This window comes from Fukomys damarensis, unplaced genomic scaffold, assembly GCF_012274545.1.
Source record: "Fukomys damarensis isolate Sample0158 unplaced genomic scaffold, DMR_v1.0_HiC HiC_scaffold_20, whole genome shotgun sequence".
In the NCBI taxonomy this organism is placed as follows: Eukaryota; Metazoa; Chordata; class Mammalia; order Rodentia; family Bathyergidae; genus Fukomys; species Fukomys damarensis.
The window spans coordinates 33,993,104-34,015,588 of NW_022900932.1; the positions used below are offsets into that span (position 1 = coordinate 33,993,104).

General features: G+C 31.5%; 1 protein-coding gene across 10 annotated transcripts in view; it reads left to right on the forward strand.

The window, feature by feature from the left end:
- Pcdh15 (protocadherin related 15) overlaps positions 1–22,485 on the forward strand; it is an 802,311-nt gene that overhangs the window by 710,827 nt on the left and 68,999 nt on the right. For all 10 annotated transcript variants that reach the window (XM_033766616.1, XM_033766617.1, XM_033766618.1 and 7 more), the window contains one exon: positions 7,664–7,791. In XM_033766616.1, the coding sequence (XP_033622507.1) occupies positions 7,664–7,791 (128 nt within the window). The remainder of the gene's footprint in view (positions 1–7,663; positions 7,792–22,485) is intronic.

Genomic DNA, 22,485 nt, shown 5'->3' on the forward strand with positions numbered 1-22,485 from the left:
TATATATATATATACATATATATATATATGGTTTGGGCCTGAATCTTACTTCATCATTGTCTATTTTTAGTTTTTAATTTCCTCAAGCTCCAATATCTTTCAGTGATAAAAGGTAAATAATCCGTGATACTTATAATGTTAGTGATAGATTAAGTTGAAAGACTACATAGAAATCACAGCTCCCAATTATTATAGGTCTCAATTATTATAAATAGTATTGCCTTTTATGATCACTAGCAATGGTATTTTCTATATGAAGGAGAACTACAGAAACATCCACATTATATTTTATTGGAATTAGTTTTTCCTGAAATTTTATACTTAAGGGACAGAAACATTGTAGACTGTATGGTGCTCCTGGCCTCCAAGAGATAAATTTCTTATTTATATAACATAAGGAAAGGAACTTCCCAGATGAGAAGGATCTCAGATAGAGCAATTATTGTGAATTATCTTCTTGTGCTTAATTCAATTACAATATGCTTATAAGTGAAAAAAGAAGAAAGGATGATCAGTGTCAGTGCAGCAGGAGAAAATCTTTGACTGTAGTTTGAGTTGAAGTTGGAAAAGGTTAAACAATGCAGGCAGATAGCTTCTAGAATCTGAAAAAGCAAGAAAACCAAGATAGCTTCAGGGCCTCCAGAAAGGAATACAACATGTCTACATCTTCATTTTAGCCTAGTGAGAGCCATTCCATACTACAATGTGTAAAGGAATAGATTTGGGTAGTTAAGGTAAAAGTTTTGTATTTGTAATAATTTGTTACAGAAACTTGTACAAGACATATTTGATTGACATGAATGGATAGATACAAAGAGAAATATAGATCTACACTCTTATGCAAAAATACAGATATAAATAAGCTATAACATGGATCATGGTTTCAGAGGTTTCAGTGTGTGGTCAGCTAGCTCCATTGTTGTTGAGCCTGTAGTAAGCAGGATCATGACACAAGGGAATGGAGAAGAAATTATGCTGATTGCGTGGCAACCAGGTAGCAGAGAGAGGGAAACAGCCAGAAAGAAAGGGACCATGGATAAAATATATTTTTCAAAGCCACAGTACTAATTTGGTCCCACCTCCTAATAAGTACATTCAGCTGAAGAATTTACCACTGGATTGATCCACTTGATGGAGTTCTCCCCTAATGACAGAATCAGCTCTCTTGGTGTTTGCTAATCCAATCAAGTTGGCAATAGAGATTAATCTTCACAAAGGTAATAACAGCTTACATAGAAAATTCTGATATGTAAATACAGTTTATCCAAGAGAAAAAATTAATAAGTAGACTCATTATGAATAATGGAAAGAACAAAACAGGTGTTTTAGTCATACAGTCTTTAAAGTTGCTGCTTGCAAAAAAACCTAAAACATTTTAAACCTTTATTCAGGTGCAGTATTTTGCATTCTTAAGGAGGAAGAGGTATCAGAAAGCATTTGTAAGTGATTAGGTTTTATAGCAGGATAACGAGTTAAAATCTCAGACATACTATATACTAAAGAGAACTTAGGTTAAGTTGTTTAACCTCTCCTTTTTCAGTTTACTCCTTTGTATGAATGAGAATCATAATAGTTGTTATAACACTTTCAACTTGAAGAGCTTAGTAGTTGTCTAACCCTTGGAACATTATCTGGCACAAATACTGTTCATCAGTTACCTACAACAACCAATGATGGATTTTTACCTAGATACAGAAAAGTATGAAAGAGAGACCTGTCTCTATTCAATTTTTGAGAGAAATAGGGAATCTATAAGATAAAATATTTACTGATTTGATCTTTATACATTGTATATATGTATGAAAACATTGTATTGTATTTCATAAATTTGTACAATTATTATGTATCAATTACAAAATCAATAAAATTAGATAAACAATGTATAATAGAAAAATATTCATGGTGATTCTTTTGACAAGTGAAATAAAAAATGAAACTTGCTAAAAAATCACATATAGTTATAAACAAAGGCAATCAGCTACACCATGGATCTGGATCTTTTTCTGGTGGAAACCTGTGATTGCTCAAACCTCACCTCATTCTACGCTATATGGTAGCAATAATATATAAAATTAATGAAAAGACAGTTTTTGAGGGAGAGAATAACATACACACTGATATCAATAAACAGTGACTATATAATATATATGATATATATATAATATATATGTATACGTATATATCATATATACATCCACTTATTTTCCTGATATATGTTTTCAAATTTATCTAGTTTTTTTCTTTTTAATTTTTTTGGGGGGTGGGTATGGGAATTGAACTTAGAACCTTGCACTTGCCAAGCAGGTTCAGTGCCACTGAGCTAAAAACACAGCCCTGAATTTGCCTGGTTGACAAACACAGTTCTATGTTCCAAACTTAAATCAATTTAGTCTGCAGAGTTTAAATTTTCTTTGTAATTAAGAGAAATGAAAGTAGTTATATCAGAAAAGAAGAGGCAAGACAGGTATCCAAATGAAAATACAGTGATACCTGTGTTGTTGAACTTTCCACTAGTTTGAAAAAAACTTTGCTTGGTGTTCTTAATTTTGCTCGACGGTCGAGCTGAAAATCCGACTTGAAAAAACCTGCATGGGCCAAGAGTCACACGTCGCGTTTCGCTGTGGACAGGGACACAAAGTTGTGACACTTCAGTCTAAGCGCTGCTCTTGCCCAGACGCATATAGGTCTTGTGTTGTATTCAAACATTCTTCATTGCCCTTTTTATTTTATTCTTCATTTGCATAAAGTATCATAACCATGGCTCCAAAGAAAGTTAATGATATAGGTGAAGGTGAAGGGAATATTGTGAAAACCACTATAGAGTTAAAGAAAGTAACCATGGAAAAAATTATTAAAATCCTGGAAAAATGTAATTTGTTACGGGAAAGATATGTTCAGTTCTTTAATTTTTTGGTGTTGGAATACAAATTTAGAATTAAATTTGACCACAGAGGTCTCACTGTGTCTTTGTTACACATTATTATTATTACTACACAAAGTTAAATATAACCAAATGTAGCTATGAATAATTTCTTAACTAAGACATTGAAGTATTATGATTGTCATGCTTGATTCTTTCAATAAAATTATAGTATAGAAATAATATTATCATTTATCTTTTGACTTTTTAGACCACAAAACTGAATATAATCAAATTACATATTAGATTCTAATTTAAAAAATAGTGCATCAGCACAATGAATGATATGATACTTATGATTCAAGTATATTACAACCAAAGAAAGTCTTGCAAAAGTATAGTTCAATGATTACAGTGGAAAATGTAATTTACATAATATTTAAACTCATTGAATTTTCAACAGTACAGTATTTCTCTGAATTTTTCTATGGATATTAATTTTAGAGATGTTTGATGACTGCTTAATTGATATTATAAACTTATTTAACTGCAGTCTCCTGTAAATTTATAAGATGTCAATTTTCACATTATTTTTTTCCAATACCTAAGAACATATTATCTTCTTGAAATATATTGTAATCTCCAAGTGTTCCTAATGGCATAATATCTTCGCCAGAATTGCAACCTTATGCTATGCCATTTACTAAAGTGCCAGAAAAACATAGATGTTTCTAAATCTAGCATTTATTTTTAGTGAGTTGAAAATCGACTTCTTTTGTTTCAATTATTATAAATGAAGACCATAATTAAGGTAGTCATTAAGAATATGTGTTCAATCATACAAGCAGAACTAAAATCAATAGCAGTAAATATAAAATCAATTCATTTTACTAGAAGTTGATCATGTAGCATTGCATTTTTGCCAATTCAGCATTTTCATCTTCTTTTATTGATGTTAGTTAACTACTTATACTAGTCCATTTTCCGTTACTCTATGAAAATAACCAAGGGTGGATACTTTTTAAAGAAAAACTGTTTATTTAGTATAGAGTTCTGAGATTCAGTAGCATAACTCTGACAATGGCTTAGCTCTGGTGAAGTCCCCATACTGGATGGCATCACAACATAAATCACGGGAAGAGACAGGAAGCCAGAGGGAGAAGTGGGTCCATTTTTCTCTTTTCAAAATGATCTAAGAGAACGAACTCCCGATCCCATGAGAACTACTTTAATCCCTCTGAGGTCATCATCCTCAGTGACTTCCTAAAAGGCCCTGCCTCTCTAAAGGTCCCGCACTTTTCACAGTCAACACACTAGGGACTAACATATGAATGTTCAGAAGACACTTGAACTATATTCACACCATAACATAACCTGCTCCCATTATCTTCAAGTTTATGGCCTTAGTTTGATTGTACAATGAATAAGTGGACTTCATCCATAGCCTCTCTCATTCCAAAGCCCTTATTAAGTCATACTGGCCAAAGAACCTGAGGACTCACAAGAACACTTAGGAATTTAAATCTTAAAATTTATTTGCCTTTTCTATCTACCTATCTATCTATATATCTCTGATCTATCCATCCATCTGTGCTATATTAAAATTTTCAGTATTCAGTCAAATACAAAAATACATATAAATAAATACATGATTTAGAAAATAATAATTTCCTTAAACCAATGTCAAAATTATTCTTCTACAGAATATGTCAGCAAGTTACTTCACCATTCTTTCACGAGTTTTGAGAATATAGTGCATAACTTTAGTGTATTTATCAAATATATTAAGTTCAAGAACTGGATTACTGCAGTATCATTTGAATGAGGAGTATTCTGATAACTCGCAATAATGAGTTTCTTACAATTTTCAGATTTCTTTGGAATTGTATGTTCTACAATGCATTTTGTTCTTCAAGACTTTGTAGGCCCAAGGAGAAGAATAAAAATCACAACAGTCTGAGAATAGTGCTCACAATGACCAAGTGAACATGCATGATATCACGGGAATGGCACTATGTGTGACACATGTAATGTTTGTTCATGTATGTAGAGGGAGGAATGGAGTCATACACATACATGCATACTTATTATCACAAAGTCACTCAGATATTCTTCCAGTGATGACAAAGTTGAGAGGGAAGGGAAACGGAGCTTAAAAACTATGTGAAATTAGTAGGAACATTTTATTCCATTCTAGCTTTGATATAAATTATGCTATTGCTTTGTGTTTTTGTCTTTGCTTTGTGTTGTTATTATTTGTAGCACTGGGATTAAATCCAGAGCTGCATGAATGCTAGACAAGTGCTATAGCACTAAGCTATACCTTAAGACAATGTTTTTAAGCTTATATATTTTATGTCTCATCTCACTTAGTAAGAGCTAGAGTGGCTAACTCAGGGCACTTCCTCAGAAGGTGCATGGAATGTTTGAATGATTAAATGTTAGAGTGTGTAAATGAATGAATTGTGGTTTAGTACTAGATTTAATGTGTCCCATTTGAACTTTGTAAAGTCACTATGATGTCAGATGCAGGACAGCCTGGAAAGTGATGACTGGGAAAGCAAATGATGTATCATCAGCAAGAGACTTAAATACATGCGTAGCAGTGGGGTTATGAGAAAAATAACCCAAGAAATATTGAATGAGTAGTCATCTAGTTGTTTATGAGATAGCTAACCAAATACAAAGGCAGGTCTGTCAAGGAAGTTGTTGCTCTTGGGAAATTCTGTTACATTTTAAATGACTTCTGTGATTCAATGAAGAAGAATGATATCACTAATCAGTATATTTTCGGAGACTTGCATCATACATAGACTTTCAAAAGACACAGCAAATTTGAATTTAATGTGATTCTGAATGAGTGAGAGAGGAAATAAATGATGGGAAAAGTGATTTAACTTAGGATTCCCCTTTTTCTTAAAGCGTTAAATTGAAAGCAGTTAACTCCTTTTATTTTAGCAGTAAAAATGGTTCTGCTGTTAAGATAAAAATAGATTTTTATTTTAGATGATTTTTGATTGGTGGTGGCTCACTTTTGTGCAAATCAGAGCCCTGGCATTGTAGAATGGAGATGCATAATCACAAATTTCCACTTCTTCCCTGCTGGTGCTCTTGGTTGACCTAGCATATTTTTTCTCTGTATTCTAGTCCTCTGGTTCAAGAACAGTGGGAAAGAGACAAGAGGGAAATGAAATGAGTAGAAATACAATATGGGCAAAACCTTAGTATTACCTGTCTTTTCTATCTAATCATCTTTAGGAGAAGTTAAAAAAGAAGAGAAAATAACAGCCTATTGCCTAATTTTTAATTTTTATTAAGACAAGGTAATTTCATCCAATCAACACAAACTTCTTATATACCAATTTTGAACCTGCTGTGCTACTAGCTAATGATAATTACTTAAATTTCCGCAGGGGGTATGACAAGAGAAAATATCTAAAAGCAGCATTTCCAACAAATAATTTATAGGTCTAATGCCATAAATTTGATCATAATTGAAATGCACCAGAAAAGCTTACTTAGGTCATGTATTCAAATATCATTTGGATCTACTTTTGCAAAGCTAATAACCACCTATTTCCAATTTTATGTGATTTATAAGTTGATTTTATACATTATATTCTTTGTCAAACATCATTTCTACTCATAGAATGCAAAGCTAATAACCACCTATTTCCAATTTTATGTGATTTATAAGTTGATTTTATACATTATATTCTTTGTCAAACATCATTTCTTTACTCATAGAAAATGTTCTTAGTAAAGATATAATGAAAGGAGGATTTTCTTACATTTTGTGATGAAATATATTCTTCATGGCATATTTAATGTGATTTAAATCTCCATAAATAAAATTTATGAATAATATCATTATTTTATCTTCCACTATATTTCTGAGTGAATATTAACCTCTCACACAGATGGTTTCTAGCAAATAATGAAACTTGAATTTCCTCTTATAGAAAAAGCAACTCAGTGATAAACTAAAAGTATGAATAAGAGTCTAAAAAATGTATAATTGATATTTTGTAATAGGGAGAAAAGATCTAAAGATACTGGGCAAATAGGAGGAGTAGGGTAAAGGTAAAAAGGGAAGGAAAAAAATAAATAGAAAAGGAAAAAGGTGAAAATAAAGTCTTTGTAAATAGGGAAGGCTGGAGGGGGGAATGGCGGCTAGGGGAATGCCAAAAAAAAAGAACCAAAACCTGTCATGTAAATATACAAGATCCCAATGATGAATGTAACTGTATTGTATATCTAAAGTGTATCCATAAAAATATAAAACAAAAGAAAAAGTAACTCAACAAACTATTGCTAATAAGTAAGAATATTGTAGTATACATTTAGTATAGGAGAATATCAATGATGGTTTTATTATACATGAAATTTATATATATATATATATATACATATATATATATATTTAACTTACGATAATTCTGTTTCACAATTTATGTATTTGTATCACTTTAGTGTAATTATTGGTAAGATATGTAAAGTGTTTCTGAACATGAACAGTTTAGTTATTTCATTTAAATTAGCAGCACACAATACTTTAATGCCTCTCAAATGAAGCAAAATAAATTACCAGGACAATGCAATTAAAACAAATCATGGCAGTAACATTATTATACTAGACGTACCATTATCGCTGTCCTCTGTATTTGAGGGGATTAGGCATCCATTTAGAAAAGATTTTCTGATTTATTTCCATTCCTTTCTTTTAAATTATGGTAAGTATTTACTCCAGTGCATTTTTCTGTAGAGAATAATAAACAGTAAAATGCATCGTTTTTCTTCCAGGCAATACAGCAAAAGTGTACATTGAAATTCAGGATGAAAATGATCACCCTCCAGTGTTTCAAAAACAATTCTACATTGGAGGTGTGTCGGAGGATGCAAGAATGTTTGCTTCTGTGCTCAGAGTAAAGGTATGAGAGAATATATTAAGATGCAGAACTGAAATAAAAGCTAAATTTTATGTTTCATAAATAAACTATAACAGCATATTTTATATTGAACGTACTTATTTATATTGTCATAAGCAAAGGCCTGAAACTTGGAAATATATGAGTTTAATGATCCAAACAGAGCACAGATTATTAATATTAAGTTGTAAGTAAATAGTTTATGTACTTTATTTTTACTAAAAACTGGGTACAAAGTATTATAATGTTCCATATCAAATAAGATGTTAAAATGTTTCTTTTCCTATTAGGTTTTTATTCCTCAGGTAGTTTTAATTCATAATTATCCCAAAGATCCTCAAAATATTCTATTTTAATAGAATTTCTAATGGTGAATATAAAATCATTAATTTCTATCCAAAGAAATAATATAAAAATTATATATGATTTGTTTCTGTGGTAATTTTTAAAATTTAAAGTGCTAATTAAATTAGGGTATAAAATAACACCAATTTTTGTAATTTACAAAAAGTTGAAAAAAATTCCTTCTTATACCAGAAAATTGTTGTTTAGAATTTTAAAAATACATTTAAGACTAAATATGTTAATATTCAACTTTTCTCTAATATTATTAAATATGTTTCAATATGATCTTTTAGTACAACTAGTTGCAATATTTTTATTTATAAGAAATGTATTTTTAAATGTATTTTATTTATTTATTTATTTATTTTTAAATTTTTGAGACAGGGTCTCCTATATAGTTGAGACTGACCTGGAACTCACTATGTAGCCCAGGCTGATCACGAATTTACAGTGATTCTCCTGCCTCAGCCTCCAGAGTGCTGAGATTACAGGTGTGCGCCACCATGCCCAGCTTAAATGTATTTTATTGAGAGAAGAGTTTGGATACTCGTGAAGTTTAACCTTTAATTACTGTTACTTTTTGGGGGGTATTTTAATAATAATTTTTTACAAATAACCATTGTACAAATATAAAATTAAAATCTTTTTTGGCAAAGTTAGGCTTTGATTGTCTCTAGTTTTGTCCATGAGTAGTTGTCTCTTTCCCTCATGCTGGGAGAACCACGTTTATAAATTTTTTATATATTTTTGTTAGTCAAATTGTATACAACTTATGATTTTTGAGTACCTGTCCTTTGTAACTGATTTTTGTCTTTTGCTAGACATTTATCATTTATTTTTAATTTAGTTTAATCGTTTATCTAATAAATATTTTCAAGTGCTTATACTGTGTTAATCACTGTTCTAGAGGATTGATATGGGACAGTTGAAAACTAACAAACAAACAAGCAAAACTCAAATTGTATACAACTTATGATTTTTGAGTACCTGTCCTTTGTAACTGATTTTTGTCTTTTGCTAGACATTTATCATTTATTTTTAATTTAGTTTAATCGTTTATCTAATAAATATTTTCAAGTGCTTATACTGTGTTAATCACTGTTCTAGAGGATTGATATGGGACAGTTGAAAACTAACAAACAAACAAGCAAAACAAACAAACACACAAACAAACGAACAATAGCCCATCCTAGTGATGTACACAACCTTGTAAAAGGGACATATGAAACATTAAAATCAGCAGCTATTTAATATAAAGTAATGTGATGCTAAATTCTAAGAAAAAGAACAAATTTTTGTAAGAGAAAACTGAAAGTAGTAATATTTTAAATATGAAAGTGAAAAAGTAAACACCAAGAGGGAAATTTCTGGACAAAGGAAGATAGCAATATATGTAGATTGCTAGGCAAGGGGTATCTGACCATTGCAATATAGACCCCCTACAGCCTAGAGGTAGCCTGGAGGCCAATGTGATTGAAAATGAAAGGTTAGAGATCAAATGGAAAATGTTAGTAACAGGAGTGGTTTCAAACAGAAGTATGAGCAGAGCCTCAGATATATTTAAATCATATAAAATGTTCTCTTAGCTTGAACTGTAGGTGTGGGTTATGAGGATGATAACAAGAAAGTCAAAAGAAAATTCAAATGTATATGCTAATAGACTTTATGTAAGGGATAAGGAAAATTGAGAATGGTTGGCAGGATTTTGTTCTGAACAGGTTGCCAACCTTCCTCTGGGTATTTTGGTCAGCACGGGACTTTTTACCTGCTCCGTTTCCTACCTGGGCCGGTTCACCCCTCAGGCAACCTGGTGGTGCCCTGCTTCTGGGAGGTCACCATATTGATGCCGAACTTAGTGTGGATACCCAGGCAGCATAGCGTACTGCAGCCCAGAACTCCTGGACTCAAGCGATCCTCCCACCTCAGCCTCCCGAGTACCTGGGATTATAGACGCGCACCGCCATGCCCGGCTCCTCTGAGTATTTTGATAACGTGAATAGTTTATTTGTAGAGACTTTATGTTTATGAAGCTTTTTCAATATGAAGCATAGTTCTTGACAAGAGTTCCAGATGCTGATGTAGATTTAGGAGCGGTATCATGGACCAAGTCGAAATCAAGTAGACATTAGGGGTTAACTGAAAATCCTGGAGATTAAATCCTGGACTTTCAACACTTAAAGATCAGGAAGAAAAAGAAAAAAAAAAAAAGAAATGCTAGAAAAATGCATGATCTATGAGTCCTGTAAAGAATAAAAATGATAAAAGACATAGCTTTCAACTGTCAAATGCTGCTGGTGACTAGAATGCACCTGTGGATTTTTACATCACCACTTATGCTAGTTGGTGAAAAAGAAAGACTGCAATAATCCAAAAGTTAAAATATTCTACTAAAAAGGTCTTGGGATAGCTTTAAGAAAATTTACTGGGTGGTTGTCTTAATCCATTTTGTGATACTATGACAAATTCCTGAGAATGGGCATTGTTATATTGACAAGAGGTTTGTCTAGTTCACAAGTTTGGAGGCTACAAGTCTAAGCTTGGGTACTCTCCTCTATTCAGACTGTGTTGAGAGACTTCTTACTACCTTATAAATGGTGCAGTGTGAGAGAGGAAAGAAGTAAAAGAGCAAGCTGGGAGATTTAAATCACATTAACCCATTTTGGGGGGAAATTTATTTCAGACCCAGGAAACCTAAACCTCTCCCACAAAGAAACATGAATGCTTTAGATGGTAAAAACTGCATGACCTACTCATATTCCTCTAACCACCCCACCAAGAGTGCTGCTACATGGAACAAGGCTTCTAGCACATGAAACTTTTGGGAGCTAAGTCATATCCAAAGTGTACCAGTGGTATATCTCAGAGAATTGGAATGAGGTGAAAAAAAGGGACAGAAAAACATTCTATATGCGTCAATTCAGAAAGGATGTCTGTGCTTTACCCCTCGCTCTGAATTATGTAAAGTATGGGAGCCAATTCTTGAATAGAGCCATGAAAGAAGCATCTTTTTTGAAGGGAAGGTGTAAAAAAAGAAAGGGAAGGAATCAAAAGTAAAGGTGATGGGCCGGGTATTTAGCTCAGTGGTGCTGCTGCCTGCCTTAGAAATGCAAGGACCCAAGTTGTTCGATCTCCCATACCAAAAAAAAAAGTGATATTATTAAGAAAGTTAAATTATCTAGGAGGTTTTGCAGATGATGTACTATGAATTCCAGAGAATTCTGGGAAAAGTTTGGCAGTGGATATAAAGGTGAAATGAGTCATGAGTAGGAGTGTAAATAACTACTCAGGAACCAATGTCTGAAGGTGAGATGTGCCATAAGGAGAAGACATGGCTTTCGAATGATGAGATAAACAGGGTGAGATTCACTGAGAAGAGAGCATTTAATAATGTATTGATACAACTATATGATGTAATAATCCAGGTGGGAGAGCACAAATTGCATTGTGGATTTGAAGGAAGAAAACATGTCAATTGGTGAAAACATGAGTTTTCCTAGAGTGGAAAAATTAAGATTGGTTTGGTTTTCTCAAAGTGAAGCTTTTAGTTTAAGTATAGGAAAAAAGAAAATCAAACTGAGGGAAAAAGAGCAGAGTACATTTGTGGACAAGGCATCCAGGAGGTCATAGGAGCATTATTAAATTTGTAGTGGTCAACATATTAAATTTCTGCCTTTAGCCTCAAAGCCTGGAATCTTCTCTTTTCTGGAATTTAATCAGAATAAAAGAGTTAAACAGCTCTCAATTCACACTTAGAATGACAAAAATATTGTTGTAAATAGCAGTTATTCTAGGCCAGCTATCCTGTGGTGCTTGAAGAAAAGATAAATTTTAAAGGTGGAAGAAGTCCAAGATTGTGAAAGAGGCTTTCATGTCATTTACAATGTAATATTAAAGTAACACTAGATTTCATCTACCATGAATGAAAGTTAATTTTTATTTCACCATGAAATGTCGAATGATAAAGCTAGCTTAAATTTAAAAAAATATGCTGTGTTTAAGAAAAGAAAAAGGAAATGTTGAACAGAATAAGATCAAGGAAATAAGAGGAGACTTTGAAGTGTAAACAAAGAAAGGTATATAAGCCTCAAATAGAGATAGTGCATCAAAAGTTAATACAATAAGAGAATTGTTGAAAGTACTTAGCCAATATAAGTGATAGTAAAATATTTGTACATATATATATATTCAAATGACACATCACTATGCTAAAGGCATTGACAGAAGTTCATTTTTTATGTTTTGCTTTTTTTTATTTTGTTTTGTTTTGTTTTTCTAGTACCTGGAATTGAACTAAGGCCCTTGTGTTTGCCAGGCAAGCACAATGCCACTGAGCTAAATCCCCAGCAGAAGTTCATTTCTTAAAAGAAAATATAAACTAGCCCAGGATTTAGCTCAGTTGTTCCACCGCCTGCCTGGCAAGTACAAGGTCCTGAGTTCAATACCTGATACCAAAAAAAATAAAAATTAAAAAAAAGGAAAAAAATATGTAAACTATATTTCTACTATGTGCTGGAAATGCAGAGCAAAGAAAACCAGACTGTTCTACCCTTGCAGAGTTACAAGAAGAGCAAAAATGCAAAAAATAAATGTCACAGTTAAATATGGATGGGCAAAATACCTACCATACTTTCAGGCAAGGTTTATATTAGACAGTGAAATATAATCATCTGGAATTTAGTTAAAATTAAGCTTAAAATGATTTGTACTATTGGCATAATTTAGCTGAAGTGTTTGGCTTTTAGGTACTTGTGTTGTCTAAGTGTGAAAGACATTGTTAGTTGATTTTTTATCCTTCTCATGTTTAACAAAAGCCCAGTTTGTTATCATCAGGTTTACATGCTTCAAAGGAGGCAAAAATCTCTGAAAACTGGCTAGTCTGAGCCATTCGTACTTGTCCCGTTACACTTCTAAATAACAAGCTTGGACATGGAAATCTACTCATATTTTAGCATTTATTAAACAATCAGGGAGGTGCACTGAGGATTTTGCAAGATAAAGACATTGAATACCAGTATGTAGAGTTTTGATTACTCAGTGATGTGGATGCTGTTGTCCTGTTTGAGTAATTTGGGGACTATGATAAAAGAACATGGAACTAAAGGATTAATCTAGAAAGGTCTACATTTATGATGGTTTAATACTGATACCTTTGTTACAACTGGTACCACCAAGTTGATTTCCATTAGTGACAAGTAATCAGTTATTTTAATTGCAGAGAGGGTGAGAAGAAAATTCAATGCTATGTTTTCCCTCTTCAGTATTTATTCCAAGAAGTTATCATCAGATAAAATCACCATCCTTGGTATACAGCCAGAATAACTGAAAGCAGGAATTCAAAGAGGCATTTGTATATCCATGTTCATAACAGTCTTATTCAAAAAGATAAAACTTTCCATATGTGCATCTGTGAATGACTTGTCAAGCAAATATGGTCTGTACATAGAGTGCACTAGTTTTCTAATTTATAACATGATCTTTTAACTGTGATATTATCCTCATTTAATGCAAGTACTGGGAGACATTAAATATAATCAAGATTAATAAAAATTGTTCTCAGAATTACAAATATATTTTCTACAGATTAATGTAGTAAAAATCCCTTTTCTAAAAGTTGTAAATAAGAAAAGCATTTGGTATTGGAAAACTTGAGTTGCAGTGTTGATTTCACATCAACTGAATGTCATAAAATTTTAAACTTTGCATCTGTCAGTTAGTAAAGATGTCAGACTTCAGCAATTTATGAACTAAAATAAAATAGTATTTTGAAAAACAAAAAGAAAAGGATGAGTCTTCTTATACTGATAGATTTTAGTTACATTTTCTAAGTAAGCATGAAATGGAAGTGAAAGATTTTTAGAAGAGGGTTGCTGTTGATAGAAAAATGCCACAAGATTGGTTAGAGAAATTTCTTAGGGGAAAAGGTTTGCTAATATGCAAGGTTCATAATATAGAAGCAATACCATTCATAATTAGACAAGGGTCTGCAATTCTGAGGGACCCTGGTCTCCAGCCTTGTGCCCGCTTCTCTGAGTCAGATGGAAAGCATCACCTGTACATCCCTAAGGGTTAATGTGTTTTCCCAGTATAGCATCTCTTCAATTTACAGGAGTGAAAATAGCATCACAGGAGCAATGATTAACCTTCCCAAGTTGTACATCAAGTCAGTAGCTAAGCCAGGATCTGCGACCATGTATTCTGGTTTATCGATCATCCTCTACCATATCTGGGCTGGAAAAGCAAGTTAAAATCCCCTTCCGGATCTGTTCCCATTCTTCTATGAGATATTTTGCCCCATCACTATAAGCTGCAGATATCCTCTCTCAAATATTGCTTTAAGCCAAGTACTCTTTATAATTGTCATTTCTGATGGTTTTCTCATTATTTACTATTACAAAACTAAGTACTTTAATACATCCATTATACTTGAAAACTGCAATTTAAAGGTTAAGTAATCTATATTATTTAATTTTTGAAATCTGTAACATTATTGTTTCACAATATTTGTGGATTATGTCATTGTGAGTTATTTTATGACAATTTTCTCTCGAGTAGAGTATATAACACAGATAAAACCAAGTGCTATACTGAAGTCAAGGTTTCATAGGACTCTGATTTCAATTATCTTCTGTCTTTTATGAGAAAACATTATCTAATTTTTAAAATGTTTCTTAGGAGATCTTACCCCTTCATTTCCTGCACCCTTGGGCATGGCATCGGACTTCATATGGTTTGTGCCTTGACCAGTGTGAATATATAATAGTATGAGTTTTCATTGCTTTTGAGTATGATTTTGTGACTGAATTACTGTGCATCTAGTCTGGCTTTTAAAAAACACTTGTTGTTACTATTTATGTGTCAATTATCCCCCAAGAATTAAAACTTCATCTATCTCTAGGCATCAGGCTAATCCACCAATATAGGCATATTTTTTATTATTTCTAACATTTCAAGCTGGTGCTGCTTATCCTATTACATGCTATTGTATTTTGTTTTTACAGATAGCCATGTATTTTAATTAATTATTGATTTAAAATTAATAAAACACACTTTATCTTAAGAATTTGGGTACTTAATTGTACTCTGAAAACAACATATCCATTGTCTTCTACGGAGATTTAACTTTATGTCAAAATTAGGAACTCAGACAGACTCGATACTAATATGAATTTTATGCATGTATCAGAGTTTTCCATTTACCTAGCTCCAATGGCAAAACCCATATTGTAAGAAACTATTTATGTGTAAACAACTGATCTATTTTTGTTACATGATCACAGACTATGGTGTAGTTCATCTTGTTTTCTTTTTGTTTTTCTACTAAAACATCAAAGGAGAAGATTTTATACATTTTTGTAATTTTTGAAGATGAATACAGCACTATCTTGGCATCCATTCATTTTCTCTGTTTTCTTGAAGTATTCAATATATTCTCTCACTTTTCTCTTCAACTATTTTCATTTTATTATATTTTATCTAATTTTCTCTTCTCTGGGTTACTGTGAAATATATGCAGACACATTACTTAAATCCTTTGTACTTTACACTGCACTATTTTCTGTAAATTTTATTTTAATATGTGTTACTATTTTATCAACATTATGTTGTACAGCAATCTTTTGAACTTATTCTTTTCATGTAAATTAAATTTCACATTGTTTCTGATAGTCTATCCTAAGTCTACATTTTCATACTGTATCAGTTGAGAACCTAAAGAAATCATCACCAATTTCTGATACATATCATTTGCTATATTGATCTAGACAAGTAAAACATAGTTATTTTGTTTTCAGTTTAAATGGACATGACCAGCTCTTTTTGTGGCACAAATTGTGTTTGAAACAAAATAATTTGACATATATATTTCACTCTCTCTCCCTTCCCTCTCTTAAAGTCTTGTGTGTTGTCCGCAGAAGGGAGACCAGAATCTATTATTCATTTAATGGATACTCAATTTGTGGTTGTTAATTTCTGGATAATTTAATTAAGAATTGCCTTACTTTTTATTTCTTAAAATAGAAGTGAGACTGCTTTGCCAGGCTAATACTTGTATGAATAAATTGAATTAGAAGTACTTTTAAGACTGGAAATTTTATAAAAACGTGGGATGTTTGGGAAATATTTTATCAATCTTAAGCCATTGAATATGACACATGAACAGAAGGTAGTTTTTCAGTGAGTGGCCAAATCACTTGGCTTTCCCCAGACTCATATTTTAAAATTTGACTGCACTCTGTGAGATTAGCAATTTATTCAATGTCTGCACATCTCTTGGATGATTAAATGTGTAACAGCCTATGGTATGGGAGAGGGATATTATTTTTGAATTAAGCTTGCAATTTCTTTTAAGAGAATTTTTATGTTACAGAGTAGTGGTGACTATCTGCTCTCCCATATTGTTTTATCAGGATCATCTATCCTCCATCATCTCATGGAAATCTGTCAGAAATATTGACACTTGATTCTCCCTTTTAAAATGTCAGATTTTTTCTAAAATGGCACAGCACCACAAGACACAATTCTAATGATAATGCATGTGACTTGGAATTGCTTTTGCTATCTTCTAACTTCTTGAACACCCATTTAAATGTGCTCTGCTGACCTCACATAGGAGACCTATCCAGTGATAACATGTATCTCAGAAAAGTGAGAAAAATAGCTCTTCAAAATTTCCACTCAGTTTTCTTTATTAATTTAAACTATTGGTATGTCCAGTAGGAAGAGGAAATCATAAGGGTTCCTTAAAATGTATTGTGCATAAAATTTAGTCTCAAAAAGTCATAAGAAATAGGTAATTCCCCCTAGTTATTTTAATTAATTTACTTTAATGAAAATCAGCAGGCCTGGAGTGATACTTTTTATAGAAAGCCAATATAATTTGTATTTGTTAGTTCATAAGCCACTGTATATTTGAAAATGATTCCATGAAAACTTCCAAGAAATGTTCCATCCTTATTAGCTATCAGATTACATTTAATAGTAATAATAATAATCTTAAAATCAAATATTCTAATTTTGCCATGCACAGTAGGTAAAAGTTATGAAAAACACAGTTCTTTTGAATGTAAGTTATTTTATTATTGTTCTTGAAACCAAATAATGGACCTATGTTTCTAAAATTAATCTTTAGCATGACTATAGAATATGAATCTTTCTCTTATCTTAATGTGAGAATAAGGAATAATTATAAGCTCAAAGTTAATGTAAGAACAGTTTCCCTATTACATCATCACTAGCAAACTTTTGTCTTTGGGATATATGTTGTTGTATTATTTTCATTAATATATTATCCTCCTAAGGAATAATCATTATGCATTCCAAATGTTAGTAATATACATCTTAAATGTTAACTGATGCTCCTTTATGAATATTTCTTTGGTTCAAACTTATGAGTCATATTTGTATGTCTCAACAACTAGTATTATTGTATTAGCACCCTGTCAATTGTATTTTTGTGTCAGTAGTTACCCATGGCTTCCTATTATCCTTTCAAAAATCCACAGTAAATTTAAGGGGGAAAAGTATATGTAATAAGTATCACTTTCTCAGAAACACCTTCTAACAGAATACTGGGAAAAACTTTTGGTCTTTAGGAAGTGCTTTATTAATTTATCTAGAAAAGAGTTTTAAACATTTTTAAGGGGCATATTGGAAATATTTGTTCTTTTTTATTAGTAGATGTTTGCAGTACATTATGTTTACGTTACTTGTGTGAACTTGATACGTGACCCACCCTTATCCCCTTTTTTCTTCCCCTTTCTTTTCTCTGTTTCCACTCTTCCTCAGTCTCTTGATCTACTTCCTCTTTGAAAAAGTTCTATCTCCTGACTTTCTAATATCCTTTGTTTTGCTCTTTATTTATATTTCATGTTATGTAAGAGAAATCATGATATTATAAGCTTGTACGTCTGATTTATTTCACTTGACATTATGTTCTTAAGTGCATCCATTTTCCTACAAATGACTAGTTTATCTTTATGACAGAGTAGTACTCCACTGTGTGTTACATCATACTATAATGTATCATAAAATTGAGTGAGATAATTTTATAGTTATTTATATATGTAGAAGTGAAAAGATGTTAAAATTCTCTCAAGTAAAATAAAAAAATAATTTAAAAGGCATTAAATTGCTTAAATAGACTTTTTAAAAAGCAAGGAACTAAATTCAAACAAAAATAATCCTAGAGTGCAAAAAGCCAGAAATTTAAGAATGTTTATAGAGACCTCTTAAATACGTTCTTATAGATAGGTACTTTTAAAACTGTTATGTTTCAAATACTAATAGAAAGTTCTAGACAGTAGATAAATTGCCTTTCAGGATTATGAAATGAATTATCTATAAAAGTTTGGAAATGAAACAATTCTTTTTTCTGATTTAATGAATCACAGCATGACACACAATCTTTTCTGGCACCTCCCGAATATGTTAATAATATGTTATGTTAATAATTATTATGAAAATTTGGGATAGCTAATGAGAAAAAGATAAGAATACATGAAAATCTATATCTCACCTACACTGATAAGAGGCTGATTAGCACCAAATGCAATTAAACTGCAACATTCTTTTTCAACATATCATTTAATGGAGCAGTATTACTAATGTAAATACAGGCAACTATATTTTCTTCCAATATTTATATTCTTCTTTGTCTTGAAAAGAAAATGTGCAAATAAATTGCTTCTCTTTATTTAATTCTCCTGAACTCCGATATTATCCACGTAGAAGGAAAAAATAAGCATTGTTAGTTTGCATTTTTTAAGGTAATCTATCAATGCAGTACAGATATCATCCTGCTGTATAACAGGGAACCTGGTACAGATCTTTAGCACAGCACATACTCCTATCAGAACAGTAAATTTATTGGCAAACCCTGCATGGACCCTGCAATCAAAATTGTATATTCTACTTAACATCTGTATAGTTTGAGGTCATTTAGTAAATTTCCAAGGCCCCAAAATGACAGATGCAAAATGGCTTTTAAGTATCTCTCACTGCTGTGAAGATTAAAAGACACCCTATTCATACAATGTTCAGACTAGTCAAGGATACCAAGTATAGTTTCAGATTATTGCTTTCTACGGTCTTCCTCACATATAATTTTCTGTTTACTGCTCATTTTAGTATTGACCCTCAACCTGCTTTTTTGTTATTGTCGTTGTTTTTTGTTTTTGTTTTTGTCTTTGTACCAGGGATCAGGTCCTTGTGCTTGCAAGGTAGGGTCCAAAACCACTGAGCTAAATCCCTGGCCCTTCTCAATTTTCTTTTAATCACAACAATCATTGTCAGCACTGGCCTCAGAAGATTTAGCTGAAAGACTGTTTGGATTAGAGAGGGCTTACCAAAGGCAAGGTTGAAAGCAAGTTGGCCCATGATAATTTTGGGTCAAATCAAAATAAAGCCAACTTTAATAAACCAGTAATTTTAATATGAATTTTATCTATAAATTATCTATGATTCTTCAGTAATTTTGTTGTTCCCTGGGATGTGTTTACACTACATTGAAATTTATCTAATCATTTAAAAAATGTTTCGTTTGTCCCCAACCAAAAAAAAAAAACCCACATTTATGAGGAAGCTGATTTTAAATGTGGTATAGCACACATTTCACGGTCAGGATTACCTACATAGCAGAGGAGTTTCATGTCTGAGCACTATTAAAAGTAAGGCCCCCCAAAAAATTAAAAATAATAAGATGACATCAAGAATAAGATGCATTTTAAAATAAAGTAATTTGCTTCATTATTGTAGGTTTTATAATATTCTGTTATGTGATGAGTGACTTAGAAGCAGAAGCAAGTTAAATTTATAATGGCTTGTCAGTGATCAAAAATAGGTTACAAAGTCAACAAGATCATGTAATTGTGAGGTACAGAAACAATACCTGTCACATACATGTTATGTGTGTATTCCAAAAGTACATACAAGGTGAAATATCAAAATGTTAATAATTTATCTAAATGTATGTAATTATAGTTTTAATATTCCTACTTCATTTGCATATAATGGTGTTTCTCTAACAGAAAACATGTAATAAAATACTTCACGTATTAAATATGTTATAAAATGTTATTGTCCATTTAAATTTTTAAATTTTTCATCTTTTTAAATAATACAAATGGAGAAGAATTAGATATAAATGATATAGGTATATCTCAAAAAGAAAATGGAGGGTGAACCTAAAATATACTAGTAATTTTGATAAAATGTATTAGCAGAATATTAAAACAAAATATTATCTTAAAAAAGTAATCCTACTTCTTAAAAACAAGCAGTTGGGCCAGATATTTTGCCAAATTATCTCAAGATAGAATCACAATGCTGACCACTCCGCTTAACAGTAAATTATTTGGTGGGTAGTTTTTCAGATAAAATCCCTGTAACCTCTAGTCATGGATACTAACACCATATCCTGCTCTCATTTTTTATCAGATCCCTGTAATTTTCTTATTGTACATTTTGTGCTTTGTTCTCAGTATATTTTATAAAAACATTATAAATTTAAAGTGAAATATATATAATATTGTATATAGAAAAAATTGGTCTAGACTTCATAGAAACATTATCCTTAATACTTCATTGCTTATTTGTTAGATTATAGATGTCCAATGATTAGAAAATAGTTTCTCAACTGTGAACTTCAAAAGATAACCTGTCTTACTTGTACATATTTTCTATGTTTCTTCTTTTCATATGCATCAGAATTTCATCATGCCTAATTACTTTCTGCTGTCTAATCTTAAGAAATGCTTATCAATCTTTATAGAATGTGGGTAAGAAATCCTAAAATTCTAGAGAGTATATTTACAACCTACATAAGACTACTTTACAGAAATTTTCATGCAGGTTTACAGTTGATGCCTCCAGACAAAATGATTAGTTCATATTCAAAGACAAAGTATATATTGTGTTTTAAAATAAAGATATGTGTGTATACATATACATGATCAGTTTGTACACATTCACACACACACACATATATATATATATATATACATGTACAGAGAGATACATTCACACACACACACATTAATGATTAGTTCATATTCAAAGACAAAGTATATATTGTGTTTTAAAATAAAGATATGTGTGTATGCATATACATGATCAGTTTGTACACATTCACACACATATACATATATATATATATACATGTACAGAGAGATACATTCACACACACACACACATATATACATGTACAGAGAGATACATTCACACACATATACATATATACATACATGTACAGAGAGACATCTAAAATATCATCAATTAAATGAAAGACGTTACCACACCATCTGCCTTTTAAGAATGCTATTTTTGAGCCAGGGATATAGCTCAGTGGCACTGTGCCTGCCTGGCAAGCACAAAGTCTTGAGTTCCATCCCCTATACCAACAAAACAAAATCAAAAACAAAAACCCATAAGAATGTTTTTTTTATTTAAATGTGGCTATATTAATTCAAGATAAAGATTGTATGGTCCTGAGGACAGCTAACACTATTTCAGTCTGTAAATGTAAGGTCTTTTACAATTAGTGCCATTTTTACAATGTTAAGGGCATTTATTTGGTAATCATTAATTTCACTGTAGTGCTTTATATTTAATGTTTCTGAAAGCTCAAAACTTATTTCTCAAATTAAAATGTCTATAAATTGAATTCTACTTGCCTTGCATACTTTTTCTATAAAATATGCAATAAATGAAGATTTTGCTTTGTACAATAAACCTTTATGTTAGTGATTATTAATTTCCTGTTATATAGGTACTGAAATATTTTCAGGAAGAATTTCCAAAGTATCAGTAATTGGATTTAATACTCAAAGACCTTGTCAGTTTTCTTTGATTTTCTATTAAACGTATTGTTAAATGGCAAGTAGGTTCCCTTCTACAGCATTCGTATACAAAGCCATTTTACAGTATTGAAAGGTACCGTTAATCATTTTAAAGATTATTTGAGCTTTAAAATAAATTTTACTTCATTTACAAGTATGTGTTTAAATAAATTTTACATTATTTAGATATATGTTTGTATTTTCAAAACAATAAGTTTCTGTGGGTCATTGTGGTACAAATTACTACAAATGAAAAACATGCTTTGTTAAATAATTTAACGAAGGGGATTGAAATTAAAATGAAGTTATAAAAAAGTTTAACATTCAGAAGAGATTTTGGGGGGAACTTGTCAGATAGTATTTACTTCTAAATTTTAATTTTTGAAGCAGATTTTACTTGTCAGTCAAGCAGTCAAATGCTACAAAGAAGATGAAAAAGTTGTGAATAATTAAAATTTAAAAATGAATACAAGATTAATCTTACTGTAGATGCTTTCTGTTCTTAAAATATTAATTTTAT